This window comes from Lynx canadensis, chromosome C1 (assembly GCF_007474595.2).
Source record: "Lynx canadensis isolate LIC74 chromosome C1, mLynCan4.pri.v2, whole genome shotgun sequence".
Lineage (NCBI taxonomy): Eukaryota > Metazoa > Chordata > Mammalia > Carnivora > Felidae > Lynx > Lynx canadensis.
The window spans coordinates 205,525,561-205,545,229 of record NC_044310.1 but is presented as its reverse complement, the minus strand read 5'-3'; the positions used below and the strand labels follow the sequence as shown (position 1 = coordinate 205,545,229).

At 43.7% G+C, this 19,669-nt stretch overlaps 1 protein-coding gene across 1 annotated transcript in view; it reads left to right on the top strand.

Annotated features, from left to right (window-relative positions):
* The window catches only part of PAX3 (paired box 3), a 98,275-nt gene extending 88,115 nt beyond the window's left edge, over window positions 1-10,160 (top strand). The window contains exons 8-9 of the mRNA XM_032594526.1: window positions 7,926-8,172; window positions 8,675-10,160. Coding sequence (XP_032450417.1) covers window positions 7,926-8,172; window positions 8,675-8,709 — 282 coding nt within the window. The 3' untranslated portion in view covers window positions 8,710-10,160. The remainder of the gene's footprint in view (window positions 1-7,925; window positions 8,173-8,674) is intronic.
* Window positions 10,161-19,669: the final 9,509 nt, after the last annotated feature.

Here is a 19,669-nt window from a genome sequence, read left to right as displayed (position 1 = left end):
TGGAATTGGGTAAGAAAGAGAATTAAGGTACATAGGATTTTAGCTTAGTGGGGTAGTAGCTTCTGGTTCTTGGAAGACTGTCTTCTCAGACGTCCCATATTGATGGCCTTGCCGCATGTGTCCCTGCATCTCGGAAATCCTGTGAAATAGGCAGGAACACATTTCTTAAAAGGTATATTCTTTGACATTTGCAAGGCTGCCTTCTGCTTTCCTGTGGTTAATAGAAATCGCCTTCCTGAGATCTACTCATTAAATTAGTATGACTTGGTCTTTTCAGTTGGCTCTTTCCTCTACCCTGAGAACATACCTTCTTTCACTTGAAGAGAAGGGTAGGGAAGCTTCTCTTCTGTAATTTTAGGCATTTAGTAGATGGAGCCTTAGGACTCCATCTTAGGACTTGGGCAGCCATAGAAATATTTGCCTACATCACACATGGTCTAGAAGGAAGAAGAGATTTCCTTGTTGAGATGGGCCACTGTTTTTCTCCCTTGGTAGGCTGGAATGTCTGTCCTCCATGTTGTTAGAGCACCGGGGGGAAGGGAGAATCTCGGGGGAAAGAGAATACAGGGTAGCCCAACATCCTTGGTTTCAGAGGGGCAGAGTTGAAGCCCTTCTTTCTAAAAGCCAACGTGGACTTCAAGTTTATTATAAGTTTGTGTGTGTGTGTGTGTGTGTGTGTGTGTGTGTGTGTGAACCTTAGACAGAGCTGGGCAGTTAAGGTGCAGCAAGACTTGCATTTATGAATGGTTATGAAGGTGAATCAGCCCTCCAGTTCCTGGAGTGCAGGTTTAGTTTATGGGCAATTAGAGATGAAGTTTTAATCCCTGAAGTATTGTGAGATACCCAAGTGTAGAGCTTTCCGCTTTCGTGATTTGGAATCCTAGATCCCAAAGGGTCAGTGAATATTTAGCAAACATGTCCTGAAGTGGTCATGAAATTAAACCCAGATATATGTTTGATTTTCTACAGTCATGTGCTCACGCAGGTTTTTGAAGCGGTGATGGGTTTGAGTACTTACCTTGGAGAGGACTGTGGTGGTGATGGGAAGAGTTAACAGCAGGTAATGCCATTCCTTCCAGAGAGAGTTTGAGACTCTCTGTGGTAAGTGATGAATGAGGGTATCTGACCCACATCTGTTTTCCATTAGAATGGAACATTGCCCTGACATCGTTAGGAGCATTTGTCAAGATTCCCTGGACAGAGCTTCTGTAAATTACATGCTGCAAATGTGTCAGGGTCAGATAAGAGGATATCATTAACTCCCTCAAGTTTACTCAGGGCTCTGTCAGTCCCTCTTAATATGCTAACAGCCAACGATTTTCCTTGAGCCGTTTTGTTATATTTTTCATTCATAGAAGAAAAAAAGTCTACGCTATACTCTCCCCCCCCAATATTGCACATGTTCTTTTCCCATAAATCATATTAATTGTAGACATGGTCACAAAGCATATTAAACGCAGGCATGCGTAAATGAATTAAAACATATGAGAATTTTATTATGACCCATGGTGGGTCTAACACAGTCAAATACCAACTGTTATTAACTGGCATACTTTTTCATTTAGGTGGAATAAGCGTTTTCTTAATGGGCTTTATTTTGTTGGTACTAGATGGACGTGCTCATCATTGGCCAGAAGTAAACACTGTATACGTGCATGTGTGTATGTGTGTGTGAATGCGTGTGCACATACACGTCATTACCGCAAACCATTTCTGTGCTGAGTCTTTGCCTGGTTTTAAGTGTTAGTCGGCAGGGCCCAAAGAGTATTGCTATCAATTTAACAGCTTAGCTCTATTGAGAAATAGGTGCCCTGGAGAACTGATGAAACAAAAGTTATTCTGTGATTGGCCAGAGGGCTGGAGATGAAAGGGCATCTAGAATTTAGGGTTTATCCGAGACAATACTTCCTGTGCTCTTTTCAAAAAAATCTTAGAAATACGCGCAGCGTATGAACCACACTTGTCCGGCACTCATACTTTTGAATCATGCATTAAACATAGCTGCTTGCAAAATGTAAGCTAAGGATTAAAATTAAAAATAAGGATGTGGTAGCTGTTTTATAAGCACTGGTGTTCTATCTGGTTAGGTAAAGGTCAGCCATGCCCTTCCCATAACTGTGGGTGTGGGTGAGAAGGTCACCATACTTACCTTAAAGAAACTCTGCCCTCAGGCTACTTCCCTCTTACAGCTTTTAAACGGACAGGGCCAAAAATCTAATTATTTCGATACTAATCAACTGCAGGATAACTCCTAAGGCATTTGAATCTGAAGGCAATGTTCTGGTTCTCCCTTGTCCAAATTTAGGCTTTTCAAGCCTCAAAGGTACAGTCACTGAAATATAACCATCAGATGACTCCCAGAGCAGCTGTGTTAGCAAAACACACACACACACACACACACACACACACACACACACACACACACTCTTAAACGTTCGAGTATTTTTGTTTCATTTTGAAAATAAATTAGAGCCAAATTCAATATATATACAATCAGTATATAGAGTTTGGGAGGGGAGGGTAGAAGCTAAAAAAAAAAAAAAAAACTAACTAAAAAAAACCCCTTTATATCCTACATAGCTATATTTCATGACAGTTTTCTAAAATGTAAATAAATGTGCATCATTAAATGTGAAATCACAAGATTAGTTCGGCACAAACAAGAAAACAAAGACACGAACCAGGATTCCCACTAAGGAAAAAAGATGCACCGAGATATACACCATAATTTGCTAAATCATTTGAGATTTTTGATGAGCTCTGAGCCCTTTCAGCTGATGGCAAAAACCGTAACCCGCGAAGACAAATATTTTCCAGACACGTTGTTTTCAATGTAAATCTTCATTTGGCCCATAGTTTTTATCTTTTATATTTCATCTTACAATAGGAAAATTAATTCAAGAGAAAGATGTTGTGGAACAATTGTCGAGAGTTAGTTTTTCCTGAACCGTATAATCTTCCAATCAAGATATGAACACCCTGGTCGGAATTCTGAACCTGGAGAATGACTTTAAGGAGATCTTCAGAAAATGTCTCTGATCATTCGAATAACTGAAGAATCAGCATTAGCGTCGGCACATGATTCTAAGGCTTTGAATTTTTTTTTTTTAAAAGCTTATCCTTAAAACAATCTAGAAACAGTGTCTGGGAAGTGTTTTTGGAGGTAACAGTTTAGAAATATACTTAGTAGGCCTTTTCAGACGCCTCACCTGGGAGCTGTACTCAGACTCAAAGGAGTTGTATGTCCCAGGGGGACACGACAGCGATCTTGGTCATTGTATCTTCTGGGCTTCTGTGGCATTTAGTAAGAATGTGGTCAGTGTTCCGTAGACAGAACTGAATAGTTCCAAGTGCACTTATTTTCCTTTGAAATTGTTTGTGAAAACTGGGCAATTATTCTTCCCTTGACTCCAAATTAAAAGAAAAAAGTTAGCAAAAATGCCAGTCCTGTAGTAGAAATAGCTCACTAATAGTTTATGAGGGGGGAAAATACCCCACTTTGCAACAAATGGAGATTTTATTTTAGGCTTCAAATGACAAATTGCTGTAGGAAAAACATGTATAAAAGAAATCGTGACAATATTCTTAGAAAGAAAATATGGCTAGAAGACATTCCATAGCCATATTGGGGGAGCTCTAAGAAGTTCGTTTACCAACTTCTTTGTGGAGCAAAAAAAGAAATTTCCATAGCTTCTCTTGAACCACATGAAATACAAAATAGCTTTTAAAGAAATGTACATGAAAGTGTAATGGGACCCTTCCATAGAGATTTGAGGTTTTAAATTATGTTAGGGGAAAGTAATGCATGTTGCCTTGATATATTCACTATTTTACTTCCCGAAACAGATATCCTCTTCAGTTTTCAAATGAGAAGTTATTTGAAAAGATGTACATTTCTCAAGTTTTCTCCATGTGAAATCCTGAAATCAATCATGTTAGTTTAGAATTATTTGTTAGTGTCCATTTTGGGCCAGTGCCTCTTGCCCATCCTTAAATAATTCTGGAGAAAGAAATGATGGCAATATGTGACCATCACAGTGGAAAGAAGAACTGGTAGGAAAATGTATGTCTCTTAGGCTCTATCAGGGAAGACCAAAGTTGGGCTCTGGTCCTTTTAAGTGTTTCACATTGGCCACTATAAGTCCTGGGCTGCTGAGCGAAGGGCTCTTGCTCAAGCAGAAGCTGTCACTTGCTTTCTGTGTGTGACATTGGCAATACTGATAGGAAGACCCAGTGTGGATTCCTTCCTGTTCCATTTACGCAGCAGCCATCCCTCCTGACCGGGTCATGCTCTGCAACGTCTCAAGGACGCTGTGCCTGGAACCTTGAGGAACTATCTTTCCAATGGCCCTGGAAAACGGCTCTGGCAGATACGGCTGTATCTTCTCCATCCTGCAGATATACTTCTAGGTCTTAGATTTAAGTCTTGTCCTAAAGTATTTCATAAATTCAGAACTGCAAAAAGTCTCTCCCTGAACAACGTAAGCTGAATTTTGCTTACAGGAAGGACTCATTTCTTCTCTTTTCGGATCTTCAAGGTTTTCTCCAATGGACAAAATTATTACCGCTTTCAAAGTTATGCAGACTAAGAAATATATGGCAGAGGATGAAAAAAAAGTTTATCACAAAAATGTACAGGATACCTCATGGGCGAGTGTGCATGTTTTGAATAACATTTCGCTCTCACTCTTCAACCTTCATTGTGTATAGAGTACTCCTTTTCTCCCTTGAAGTGACATAATATTAACTATTTATTAATATTAATATAATTATATAACATATAATTATAATATACTAATATTATATATTTTATAATATAGTAATATATAATATATATTATATTTGTAATTATAATAATATAATATAATATTATAACATAATATTAACTACAAGTAAGTGTTTTCACAAGGGATGCTATTTTAGTTTAAAATGTATTTCCTTTTTACCCAGTGCCATTGGCCATTTTTCTTCTCTGGATTCATGTAATTACCAAACGGCTTTTTCTAAGTACTTGTTTTTTTAAAAATTTTTTTTTTAATGTTTATTTATTTTTGAGACAGAGAGAGACAGAGCATGAATGGGGGAGGGTCAGAGAGACAGGGAGACACAGAATCTGAAGCAGGCTCCAGGCTCCGAGCTGTCAGCACAGAGCCTGACGCAGGGCTCGAACCCACAGACCGTGAGATCATGACCTGAGCTGAAGTCAGACGCTTAACCGACTGAGCCACCCAGGCGCCCCTCTAAGTACTTGTTTTTACTCAGCACAGTTTATTTGCAGTAAAGTATTTGTGCCCTGTGTCCTTACCCCCCTTTCATTGAAATAGTTACGTTTTTCATATTGTTATTTTCCCCGTCCAGATACCCATGATTTGAAGGGATGTACTTGGCACTGAAAGACTTCCGTTTTAGATCCTTTTCTTCTAAGAGACACGAATGGATAATTTGGGCTGAAACAAAATACTTAATAAACTAGTCTGTCAATAGCATTTTTATGAATGTTCCAAACATATACTGTAAAATCATCTACACAAACTCAAAGGCAAAAAAAGAAAAAAAAAACCCATGCAGGTGGAAGAACATTCAGGAAATAACTCAAATGCATTCTGGGTTATGTTCACAGTTTTTAGAAGGAGAAAATGAAGCAATCAACTGACCGTAAACGGCGTCAGATAGGGCCCATGAGAATCCCATGTTCTAGAGACCTCTGTCGTACTGCAGCTCTGAATCCGACTGATTCTTTATTTTGTGACTTTCGTTTTCTCCAAATGCCCAGTAAAATAAAACTATGCTCTGTCACATATGATTATTTTTTAAAATATATGTAGTTTTTAAAGCTTTTTAAAAAGCTATTCCGCCACATAACTCAAGGAAATTTAGAGCCCCTGGAACATCTTTAAAAATTTGGGTATTGCTGTGTCCCTTTCTGCACACTGGCCCCCCTTTCTCACATGCTCACACACACAAGTCAAATGAAAGGCAGACAAGGAAACAGAGAATAGCTCTTAAGGGAAAAGGTGAGGGAAATCGGTGACTTGTTAAAATACAGGAAGGAAGGGTAATCCATAGAAGGTGGTAAGCAGACCCCCCCTTTTGTCTCATGGGGCTAATTGAAGATAGATCTGTTTAAAGCTGCATTTCAAGAAGATTTTGTTTGGCTATGAGGATTATGCAGACCTCTCCCAAAGGGGATTGTGGCATCCTCGGTTTTGAAATCTAATTTAGGATGCCTTTTCTGGGATGCAAGAGTAGTCCCTTGCTGGAACTCCTACATCCAGGATTTTGTGGTCTGAATTACCTCGGGGGACAGCACGAGGCCAGAGATGGGGCTTGGGGTTCATTGCTACTCTCTCCTCCTGCCCTTATTTGTACTTTTAATTTCTTCCTCAGATACAACAGGAATATTTTTTAAATAATTTTTTAAAGGGTTTTTATTTATTTGAGAGAGAGAGAGAGAGAGAGAGTGCAGGAGAGCGAGCATGAGCGGGGGAGGGGCAGAGAGAGGGAGACAGAATCTGAAGCAGGATCCAGGCTCTGAGCAGAGCACAGAGCCCGATGAGTGCCTCGAACTCATGAACAGCGAGATCATGACCTGGGCCGAGGTCAGATGCTCAACTGACTGAACCACCCAGGCGCCCCGATACAACAGGACTATAATGGCATTGCCTGCAGTTGTGGGCTCCTGCACTAAAATACTTGGGAAACAGGTAATATTTTGGGGGGGGTCTACACACAGTACCGGATTTCTTCTGCAACTGCTTCTTGACCCCGGCTGCTAGATCAGAGCAGCCGAGAAAAATCCCTCCCTCTCTCGGGTGGCAGTTTTCCAGCTGCCAAATTAATTAGCCACTTAACTCCCATCACAAGGGGCTGTAAGGGTCAGCGAGCTTGAGTTTGCGAAACCCTTCCCCATGCGCATCTGAAAGTCATTCTGTTACCACAAGGTGGTTTTTCTTTCTTATCTTTTCTTTTTAAACTTCTCTTGCTCTCCAGGGTTATTTACAACACCGAATGGACTTTTTAGAACATGTTTGCATTTCCACCTTTTCTTTCCTTTTAACACTTCTTATATATGAAATGTTTAGAGAAGAAGTGAAAAGGCAGGTAATGGAGGCAGTTGGTTACTACTCCCTCCCTCCCTTCCTTCCTTCCACTCATCCATCCTTCCCTGCCTCCCTCCTTCCCTCAGTACCTAATATGTGAAAAGTGCCAAGTTAGGTTCTAGGACTATAAAGGTAAGTAGGTTATTAGCCTCAAAACTCTCATAATTCAAAGTAGGTGAGCAAAGTCATGATCGCGTAGTGGGAGGGATGAATAAAATGCTTGGGAACATCGGGGAGGGAGTAATTATTTCTAATTACTGAAAGATGGCCGAGTTAGGGAGAGGAACCTTCTGGAGAGGGAACGCTATGAAAGCAGACCTAGACATCTGAAAATACACAACGAGGATTTCCTTTGACTCCACTGAGCTTTTTAAAAAACATAAGCAAACGTGTGTTTAAAAATCACATGTGAAACTTCCAGATGTAATCTATGATTAGCCAGTGCTCTACATGAACAGATATAATGTCTCCCTCTGTCCTTCTGTCCCTCCTTCCTTTCCCCTTCTTTGAAATTCTAGTCCGATTTTATCACGAGAGGCATGGTGAGTCTCTCTTTCCACCTCTTTTTCTTTTCCCTCCCTGCCCCCTCCTACACCTTCCTCCCCCCCCCTTCCTTCTTTCTGAAACTGCAGTCAGATGTTATCACTGTGCACGAGGCGGTGTCCACGCCCCTTTGCCTTGCAGTCATCGTCTTCTGGAAGGCCCTGTAACAGCAGATTTCCGAAGAAATAAAAAGGGGACCTTTCCAGTGATGCTTTCAGCTCTCGGCTCTGATCTGGTCCGCCCTGCATTCTTACTTCCTCCCAATCTGCCTGTCTACTTTAGGTAATGGGACTCCTGACCAACCACGGTGGTGTGCCCCATCAGCCCCAGACCGATTATGCTCTCTCCCCTCTCACCGGGGGCCTGGAACCTACCACCACGGTGTCGGCCAGCTGCAGTCAGAGACTAGACCATATGAAGAGCTTGGACAGTCTGCCAACGTCTCAGTCCTACTGTCCACCCACCTACAGCACCACGGGCTACAGTATGGACCCCGTCACCGGCTACCAATATGGGCAGTATGGACAAAGTAAGCCTTGGTCTTTCTGGGGGGGGGGGAATTCCTCCTGAAAGGGCGAAAAGTCCCCACCCTTCCTTAAGAAAGAGGGGGGGGGCAGAGGCACCATTAGGCCTTACATCCCAGTATCAATGTTGCGGCAAAGCCAGCCGATTGTCCCGGCAAGGGCTCCCTTGTCTAATTATTTTCTTAACTGATGTCAACGACATCTTGCGGTTATTAATTGCCGAGATGTGAAACCTGATTGCCACTAGGTAAAACACGAGGGTTGGCCAAAATGAAATAACCCCTGGCATTAGAAACACATGTTCTTAATGAGGTCAGCTCAAGGATCACATGGGGTATAATCCCAAGGACACAGGCTTGTGTCAAACTTGTCCCGGGAATAAAAATATTGGTCTCGATCCTTTGATACCGTGGTATGAAATATGACATCGTCAGCCTGTAGCTGATTTTGCCTCTTGCTGTGAATTGTCCCAACGTGACCTAAAGAGCTGTGTGTGTTTCCTTACAGGTGCCTTTCATTATCTCAAGCCTGATATCGCGTAAGTGAACTGTCCACTTGGAGCTCGAACTGGCCTTGTTTCCGGTCTCCCCAGCCTACACATGAAGAATCTCCTCAGAAAACAAAAACAGCTTTTTGGGGGGCAGTCTCGACAGGAGACCAAGAAGAGTGGTTTTTTTCTTTTTTCCCCCCTCTGGTAGTTGGTCTCAAATTCTTTTGAACATGTTGGACAAACGCGATGGAAGAAAGGAAGGCCTGGAACCATAAAAAGACAAACACAACATTTGAAGGCAATGATTTAACATGGCTACATATCAAATACCCCAACTCTTCCGTGCTGATGATCAAGGAGCTAAAACATTCCATTTGTGTGTGCGTGTGTGTGTGTGTGTGTATGTGTGCGTGAGATTTATCTGGACTGGTTCAGGCAAGCAGAATGTTTCTAAAGTAAAGTCAGAAAGTACTCTAAAGTATGACATGTTTGATGTTTCAATGCTGACACTTCTACGATCTTAAAACTGCTCACGTAATGAAGCAGGAACGGAGGAATCCTTGACCTTTACACACTGGAAATCGATATAAAAATAAGTGGCACCATTTTTAGGAAGCTAGACTAGATGTAAAGGACCTCCCAAATAAATTATTTGTGATCTCACCCTCCTTTGTAACCCAGTTGTCAATAAATAATGTCCCGGGCGGGCAGCATTGCTAACAGGATATGGGGTAACAGGAAGAAAAGCTTGTTTTCTTTCTCGGTGTGGGGAGAGGTATGTGACATTTTCCCAGTTCGTTTTCATTTGGAAGCCAACCTGGCCAACCTGGGGGGAGGGTGCGGTGGAGAAGAAGTGACGTGCGTTCCCACAGCTGCTTATCGGTGTGCAATACTGTGTACCTCACGGATGCTCTGGCAGTGGCCAGGGCCGTAGAAACAGAATCAGAACTCTATTTTTGCAGGTGCTTTATTTTCGCAGCCCATGATTCATTGTGGTAGAATGCATGATGTTCGCCATTTAATGGACAACCAACACCCGGCTTGCTCCTTTTGACTAGAGACCGTGTTCAAGAATAATGCTTTTAACATGACGACGTTTACATTCTTCTCTTTTCTATGAAAGGCAGGGCAAGAACAGAAATGTCCACGTGGCTCTCATGTACTTTTAAATTATACAAGGATACCCAACATTAAAAGACCAGAGGAACTGAGGTTTACATACGTTTGTGTGGTGACATTTTAGAATGTCAATAAATTTGTTTTTCGAGATGTTATGAGGAACGAGAAGGTGGAAGGCAGTGTTATTTATTTCTTTCTATTCTTGGAACCATGAGCGAGGTAGGCACAGATACATTCCCTTTAGAGTTAAGGATGATGACGTAGTCGGTTAGTGAGATTAGGCGTAGTTCCAGAGTAGTTCATACGTTGGTCCTAGAAGGCGATGGGCTTTGTGTCGCAGCCTCAACCAACAACGATGTGTTGTAAAAATGTCTTTCATGTAAAAAGTGCAGTAAATATTTACTATTTATAATGAATAAACAGTTATGAAAACTTGCCCAATACTGCTTTTTTGGGGAATTGGTGACTGTAGGGTTAATAAAAATGCGGGTATGGGAAGTCCACACAACACACACTTCACTGACAACGGTGACTTTTGGATTAGACTATACCATGGACAGATAGGGTCACATACCTGACAATTGTATTGTCTTGAACAAGCTTGGTTGAGCACACTTTTTAAATGATGGAAGGTTTCTTTTTTTTTTTTTAATGTTTATTTATTTATTTTGAGAGAGAGGGAGAGGGAGAATCCCAAGCAGGCTTCTTGCTGTCAGTGCAGAGCCCAATACGGGGCTCGAGCTCATGACGCATGAGATCGTGATCTGAGTGGAGATCAAGAGTCGGATGCATAACCTCCTGAGCCCCCCAGGCGCCCCTGAAGGTTTTATTTTTGTATATGTGGTGTTGAAGTAGACCCCTTTGCCCTCTTTTCTCTCTCTGTGGTTCTCCAAGCGATCGAATTCCTCAACTACCACTTGGGAGTGTGTCTTCCTCCAGACTACATTCTCTGTCTTCATCTTCAGTGGTCACCCTGCTGAAATTTTTACTGAGAGCTTTCATATTGTGTCATTTATTTTATTTTAGAAGTTGTCTTCACTCTTCATGAAAAACCTTACTGCCTACTTCATTCACTCTTCTGTCCTCCTTCATCCCCGCCCCCCGCCTTTCGAGAGAGAGAGAGAGAGAGAGAGAGAGAGAGAGAAAGAGATTCCTAAGCAGGTTCCATGCTGTCAGTACAGAGCCTGACGTGGCGCTCGATCTCACAAACTGTGAGATTATGACCTGAGCCCAAATCAAGAGTTGGACGCTCAACCACCTGAGCCACCCAGGTGCCCCATGAGCACTGTTAGTATCGAGTAAATGGGTCATAATACCCTTGGAGACTCTTACTTGCATTAATCTATTTATTCCTCCCAATACCTTATATGAGGCAGGCATCATTAGCATTATTCTTTCACAGTTTCGGAAACTGAGGCATAAGGCACTTTTGTGAGATCCCCCAGTGGCAGAGCTGGGATTTGACTCCAGGCACACTGCTTCCAAAGCCTGTGAGCTTAAAGTCACTCTTCTGGCTCCTCAAGTCCAGTGTGAGAGAAAGTTCTAGAAAAATCTAAAGGAGTGCCGTCTAATTCCATAAGCAGCTAGCCACGTATGACTGTTTACATTTATAATAGGAGAAAATAAAACTAAAAAGTCCTTCAGTTGCACTAGCTACGTCCCGAGTGTACAATAGCCACATGTGGGCAGAAGCCACTCTATCAGGCAGTGTAGACATGGAACATTTCCATCACTGCAGAAGGTTCTGTTGGTCAGCTCTGATCTAAGGCATGTCTTTTTAAAACCCCCAGGACTTGAAGTGCAGGAGGTAAAACCTCCAAATTCTTTAAATGTGTCAGGTGTTCTTAGCTCACTTGTTTCCAGTCAAGTATGTTGCTCTTTTTTTTTGACAGTTATCTTTTCCAGGGGCACCTGGGTGGCTCAGTCAGCTGAGCATCTGACCCTTGATTTTGGCTTAGGTCACGATCTCAGGGTTTGTGAGAGCTGCGCTGATGGCGTGGAGCCTGCTTAGGATTCTCTCTCTCTCTCTCTCTCTCTCTCTCTCTCTGTGCCCCTCCCCCACTTGCCTACACATTCTCTCCCTCTCGCTCTCTCAAAAAAATAAACCTTAGAAAAAAAGAGACAATGATCCATTGCAAAAATTTTTTTAAATGTTTATTTATTAAAAAAATTTTTTTAATGTTTATTTTTGAGACAGAGAAAGACAGAGCATGAATGAGGGAGGGTCAGAGAAAGGGAGACACAGAATCCAAAGCAGGCTCCAGGCTCCGAGCTGTCAGCACAGAGCCTGATGCGGGGCTCGAACTCACGAACTGTGAGATCACGGCCTGAGCCGAAGTCGGATGCTTAACCGACTGAGCCACCCAGGCGCCCCTATTTATTTTTGAGAGAGAAAGAGAGCAGGGGAGGGGCAGAGAGAGGGGGAGACAGAGAATCCCAAGCAGGCTCCTCACCGTCAGCGCAGAGCCCCATGCGGAGCTCGAACTCACGAACCGTGAGACCATGACCTGAGCCGGAACCAAGAGTCAGATGCTTAACCAGTTGAGCCACCCAGCGCCCCCCCGACAAATGTTTCAAGAACAGGGTAGGAAGGTCATCTTTACCACTTTTGTTATCCTGTTTAATCTTCATGCAATCCCGTGAGGTGGGCATCATTAGCCCCAAATTATAAATAAAACTGAGGCCCAGAACTGTTTATTAGTTGGGTCGAGGTCATACACAGTCAGAAGTAGTAGAAGCAGGCTTTGACTTCTGCTCAGCCTGGTGGCAGAACCTGTCTTCATTTTACCTTTCCAAATCCTGCTCGCAGTCCTCACTTCCTTACATCAACCTACCCTCGGGCCAAACTCAAGCTGAAAGCAGGTATTAAAAAAAATAATAATGATTCACTCCCAGGACATGAGAGCAGAAGTTCCAGGAGGTGGGATTACACGACAGAACCTGATCGTCCACATCACTTTCCCTTCCCTCCCAATCTCAGAACTTGGCGTGTGTCGCTCACGTCTCTTGCTGATACGCCCTTATTTCTGCGTGTCTCTGAGATCCCTTGCTCAGCTCCTGTTCCTCATGTTGAAAGTCTCTGTGAAATCATTTTTTTCCCTGACGTATTTATGTGTTTTTGTTTGTACCCAATCCATCTCCAGAGGAGCAAGGACTTGACTCCCCTCGGTCCTGACCACTCGTTGGAGTCCCTGCTCCTGTAGTTCGTATAGTAATACAGTTTAGCTTGAAAAGTTACAAGGAAAAACTGAACATTAGAACCTCAAATGATTAAATAACGGATGTAGGAATGTCACTTGCTGAGTCATTCCTTCCTTGGCAGCAATGTTCCTAGGAATCGCTATCATATTTCACATCTGCGATGGGAACAAACTTAATTGTTTTAGTCCAGTTTGGAAAGGGGTTGTCACACGCGCTGGGTATTTGGGGGAACATCCTATGTTCGGAGGGATCTTCTCAGTCCTGGCAATAGAGCCAGTGGAAGGGACAAGGTCACTAGCTCGTGGGTGTGAGTTTAGAAAGAGTCTGAAATGGGGGGAGGGGATAGATTTATTGATGCCCTTTGTGCAGACATACGATGGATGACTCAATCCTCAAAATACAGAATTACTCTATGGAGCTAGAACCAAGATGTCTATGGAAAGGAAATCTATTTGGGGACTCAGGCTTGGGCCTCATCCTGAGTAAATGATTTTTGGTGTTTATTTATGGATAAGGAGAGCTGGTGTCGAACACCGAGGAGCAGAGCAAGTGACAAGGAGCAGGGTTTATGCAAAGAGATCTACAGGGCCGACCTCAGCCCCAGACAAGCACTCATGGGACTGGAATCAGTGTTGGATAATATGTGAGAGAGAAGAAAGAAACAGAACTAGGCTCAGGCTTCTTGTCAATGCTCGTGATACAAACTAGTCTCTTTCTCATAGATCCACTCTTTGGTATCACTGGCCGTTGAATCCCAAGAGCCTAGCACCATGTCTGGCCCATAATGAGTACTCAGTACCTGCCGGTTGAGTAAATGAATAAATGAATGAATGAAGAGCGACTCTCTTGTACTGTACTCCTGACATGATCTGAAGAAGAAGCTCAATCTTGAGGGTGTGTGAAGCGGGGTGAACAAGTCTGATATTGCAATAATCCTTGGGGCGGGACCAGCTAGGTGGCTAATGTAAGACCAAGAAGGCACACAGATTATCTTGGATTGGATTAGTAGAAAAGCTTAGGGAAGGAGCGGGAGTCAGGGGTCTAACAAGTCACTCGAGAGTCATCTTTCTGGTGTTTCTGACCGAGGCAGGTGGCACAAGGCAGTGAAAGAGCCAGTTGGTTGATGGCTGATGGCACTGGTTCTCACACCTACCTGTACCATAACCTAATTATTAAAAAGTAGTGCTGGGTCTACCCAGCCTTGTGACTCAGAATCCACGGAGATGGGCAGAGAGAGGGTCGATGAAGCAAGAGTTCAGAGAGAAGCCTTTGGCTGGATTGAAGTCTTGGCCACACTCGACCAGGGAACTGGCTGATGGGCTTTCTGGGGCTCAGAGCTACGGTCAGGGTCATTCTTCACAGCGCAGCCGAGGGAGGTCACTTTGGCATATGAGGTCACCTTAGCCTTATATTCCCCCCTGTTCTTGAACCAGAGGGAAAAATGTAGAGAGGCGGCAGTTGGGTGACATAAATGAGGGTGAAACGTGTGGAATCACTGTTTGATTGGCATTGTGTTATGACCCCATCACCTCTCCAGCTGGACATCACCACACAACAATCGGTAGTGGTGGGGCTTTTCCCCAAGTGGTGCATTGACATCTTGTGCCCCAGGCTCTTGTGATCCTGTGGCGTTCGGGAGAGTTTGAATCATGGGACCGAAAACATGACTGTCGTTTGGTCCCGCTCATCTGGGTCCACCCAGTCAATGACGCTGAGCTCCTGAGCATTGAACAGAAACCCACAAATGCCAGTTCTTTTCATTACTTGTAGAGTGACGGAGGGAGGTAGTGTTTTTTATTTCCTAATTAAATGATTTGTTGGATACTTACCGAGCTCCTCCTGTATGCTGGGCAGTGGGGTTTTAATGGAAAGTAAGACAGTCCCTGCTTCCAGAGGACCCCAGCTCCGAATTAGCTGGCTCAGTAAATAACGTGTTGGGACACAAAGCGATACGTAAGGGAAAGTGAGTGTGGGAACACCAGGAGACAGGGCATCGCTCCGCCTGGCATTGTATACTTTTCAGAGGAAGGGACCCTGGGGCAGAATATCTAAGGAGAAATAGGAAGTTACTGGGCAGATGCAGTGTCAAAGGGCATGTCAGTTCCATTTATTTTTATTTTTTTAATGTTTATTTATTTTTTTTTTATTTTTTTTTTTAAATTTTTTTTTTCAACGTTTATTTATTTCTGGGACAGAGAGAGACAGAGCATGAACGGGGGAGGGGCAGAGAGAGAGGGAGACACAGAATCGGAAACAGGCTCCAGGCTCCGAGCCATCAGCCCAGAGCCTGACGCGGGGCTCGAACTCACGGACCGCGAGATCGTGACCTGGCTGAAGTCGGACACTTAACCGACTGCGCCACCCAGGCGCCCCTAATGTTTATTTATTTTTGAGAGAGAGAGAGAGAGAGAGAGAGAGAGAGAGAGAAGGAGTGGGGGAGGGGCAGAGAGGGAGGGAGACACAGAATCTGAAACAGCTGTCAGCACAGAGCCTGACACGGGGCTCAAACTCACAAACTGTGAGAACATGACCTGAGCCAAAGTCAGATGCCCAACCGACTGAGCCACCCAGGTACCCCTAGTTTCATTTTTATATGATGTTAGCTGTGGGGGCTCCAGACAAAAGAAGCCAGAGCCTTCTGGGAGTCCCTAGTTTATAGAGTTCAAAGGATAGGAGATTAGGTTAAATGAGCAATTACTTTTTTTCCTTAATAATGGATTGAGAGACTTTCTACCTAGGGAGCCTGATAAGAAACTTGGGGGAGAAGGAACACATATCTATGATCATTGCCTTTTTTTTTTTTTTTTTTTTTTTAAGTAGGCTTCACGTCCAACACGGAATCCAACACAGGGCTTGAACTCACAACCCTGAGATCAAGACCTGAGCTGAGATCAAGAGTTAGTTGCTTAACCAACTGAGCCACCCAGGCACCCCCCGATTGTTGCCTTTCTAAACAGATCCTCAAAAACTTGGGAGGGGTGTAATGCCAACTCTTGTGGTCCAGCTGCATTTTCATCAGTGGAAAGTTCTTTGTCGCAGGTCTGGAACCTGCAGTACCTTTCATTACAGGCTGACTGGGACGATCCACTGTGACTAATTATCCAAATGTGTGTAATGGGGTGCTCCGCTGAGTTTGGGCCCCAAGATCTCTTTGCTCAACCTGGATGGGCAAAGACGGGAAGCAATACTTTTCTTCCTTTTTAAGCTCCACGTTTAAATTCTCTTTTTGGACAAATTGTACCCATTCCCCCTTCCCAAATGCACCCTATTGGGTTTCTTGGTCACATAGAAGGGAGCAAATATCCTCTCTGCGATGGGGAATAAAGAACACATAGGTGGAGGTACAGATGTCGGGAAACTAGGCAGCTTTGCATATTATATTTACTTGTAGGGGACCAGTTATTTCTTTCTGGGCTTACAGCAGCAGAGGCCTGCTTGAGAGAAGTCAACTGTTCCCAAAAACACAGTGGCACGCTGAGAGTCCTTCTGGAAACGTTTGGGTCTTGGGTGGTGGGGAGGGGGCTGTGCTCTCAGGCAACCATGGTTTTGTCTCAGTCAACAGAAACAGATGCCACACTTGAATTTGGAAATTTAGAGAAGGATTTCTAATGAGATTATCTATAAAGTTGGAGGGTGTAGGGCAATCACAAGGGATTATGTGGAAACCTGGGGAGAGGAGGAGAGCTGCTATGGGACGGGAAAGGAGAACTTACTGGAACCTGGAAAGAGAGTGTCACGTAGAACGGTTGGCTCTGAGAGCGATGGCTCTTGAAAGGACACAGACATCCAGAGGCAACTGCGAGGGAGAGGGAGCCAAGGGGAAAATATCCGGGCTTCATTTTCCTCCTCTCTCCCAACTCCTCCTGGGGGTCCCATTGGCCGAACCCAGTTAGAAGCCAGAGGGCGTGGGCCGGGATAGCAGCCTGCTACGTGGAGAGCAGGGTGGGAAGGACGGAGAGGGATCTGGGAGGGTCCACAAATTGCACCTAGGTTTGAGTGCTCTGTTTTGTCGTCTTTTCCCGTTGTTCCCAGCTCTCCACAGAAGTCAGGCCTTAGCTGTCATCCTAAGGAATTAAGGGAAGGGTCCATGCCCAAGTTGGGGCTAAGGGTACACGCAAGCAAATACTGTTTGCTGATATGGGGAGGGTAAGGGGCGTCATGCACAGCACCTTCCCAAAGTCAGAGGGTTGAGTGAGGTGGCAGGTCAGATTTACAGGAGAGGTAGTCATCTGCCAAGAATTCCTGGGGACACACGGGTGAGAGGAATCTAGTCACAGGATCGACTTCTTGGGGTTAAGCAGGATGGTCGTGTGCACTCTAAAAAGCTGGACATAAAAGGGGCGCCTGGGTGGCTCAGTCGGTTAAGCGGCCGACTTCGGCTCAGGACATGATCTCGCGGTCCGTGAGTTCGAGCCCCGCGTTGGGCTCTGTGCTGACAGCTCAGAGCCTGGAGCCTGTTTCAGATTCTGTGTCTCCCTCTCTCTGACCCTCCCCCGTTCATGCTCTGTCTCTCTCTGTCTCAAAAATAAATAAACATTAACAAAAAATTAAAAAAGAAAAGCTGGACATAAAAAAGAAAGGGACCATGTTCTTTTATAGTTATCATAGCAAGAAACTTGCCCATATAATTTTATAACTGTTTTAAACTTGTCTATCTCCTCCACAATTTAAGTTTCTGGAAGACAAGGCCAGCGGCTCGGTTATTTTTGCGTTTCCAGCTTTATTTTGTTCGCTTTCAACCTGCTTGACGCGTTTATTGAACGGAACCAAATCGTCACTTACTATTTATGCTTGGTTGTTATGAAGCATTTGAACAGTTCTTTGCGCCTTGAATACAAGAGATTCATTTGTTTTCAGCTGTAATTGAGTTCAGCACTAAATTCTACAGCATTTTATAGAATTTTTATGTAGTATTTTAGTGCTTATAGTTTACTGATAATATAACGTGCACGGTGTCTTACAAGTGGAAAAATATTGAGAGTGTGTAGGGCTTCAGAGAATTCACCAAATCTACTCTAGTTTCCAGGACTGGGGAGCTTGAAAAGACAAAACAAACCATGATTCCTGCTTAAAGAAGCTCATAAATACATCTATGGATGAATTTATGATGTAGTTTGTAAGACTATTTGATGAAAGCTAAGTTTTAGTATACCTTTGTGTTGAAACTGAAGAAAGCATTTGCCAAAAAAAAAAAAATTATGGCGTAAATATGATTATACCAATGTAATCAGCCTACTTAAAAAGCTCAGGTCTTCGAGATCATAACAGGAATCATTAAAGAAAGAACAAAGTTAAGGGCGTCTGAGTGGCTCAGTCGGTTAAGCGTCCGACTTCGGCTCAGGTCATGATCTCAAGGTTTGTGAGCTCGAGCCCCACATCGGGCTCTGTGCTGACAGCTCAGAGCCTGGAACCTGCTTCGGATTCTGTGTCTCCCTGTCTCTCTGCCCCTCCCCTGCTCACGCCCTGTCTCTCAATAATAAATAAACATTAAAAAAAAAAAAAAGAATGAACAAAGTTATATGGTAGTTATTCAGAGGAACGTGTCTTTTGTTTTTAAAAGACTGATAGAAATTTATACCTGGCAACGTTTTATTTGTTGGTAATTGAAGTTACTATACATATTTGACAGTAATAAAACTGTTCTATAATAAAACAAGTTCTATCAGTTCAATTTGGTTCCAATTCTGAAACAATAAAGACCATAGTCCAACTCTGGAGAACGTTTGACAAATACGTTGTTCCACCAACATAAGAGACATTTTCAGCTTTGCATATTCTTTTCAGTCTTTTTTTTTTTTTTAATGTTTTATTTTTGAGAGAAGGAGCACGAGCAGGGGAGGGGCGGAGAGAGAGGGGGAGAGAGGATCCCAAGCAGGGAAGCAGGCTCTGTGCTGAGCAGCAGCAAACCCCATTCAGGGCTCAAACTCACAAACTGTGAGATCATGACCTGAGCCGAAGTCGGATGCGCAACCGACTGAGCCACCCAGGTGCCCCTGTCTTCAGTCTTTAACTAAGTGTACCAATATATTTTCATGATCATTCAATTACACTGAGAGTGAGTTTGAGCCGCTACAACAGAACAGCAAAGACTGGGCATCTTATAAACAACAACCACGTACTTGTCACAGGTCTGGAGTCTAGAAAGTTCAAGATCAAGGCACTGGCAGGTTCCATGTCTGGTGATGGCTCACTTCCTGGTTCGTAGGTGGCTGTCTTCTGGCTGTGTCCTGACCTGGCAGAAGAGGGAAGGGATCCTCTGGTGCCCTTTTCACAAGATCACTAATCCCATTTATGAGGGCTTCACCCTCATGACCCAATCACCTCCAAAAGGCCCCAAGGCCCCACCTTCTAATACCATCACATTGGGGGATTAGATGTCATCATCTAAGTGTTGAGAGGACACATTCAGTCTATCGCAACATTTAAAACTATTGTTTCAATTTTTTTTTAATGTTTATTTATTTTTCAAGGAGAGAGAGAGAGCATGAGCAGGGGAGGGGCGGAGAGAGAGGGAGACGCAGAATCCGAAGCGGGCTCCAGGCTCCGAGCCGTGGCTCGAACTCACGAGCCGTGAAATCATGACCTAAGCGGAAGTCAGACACCCAACCGAGTGACCCAGCCAGGGGCCCCAAACACTGTTCTTTAAAAAACAGTAAAATGGGGGCGCCTGGGTGGCTTGGTCGGTTAAGTGT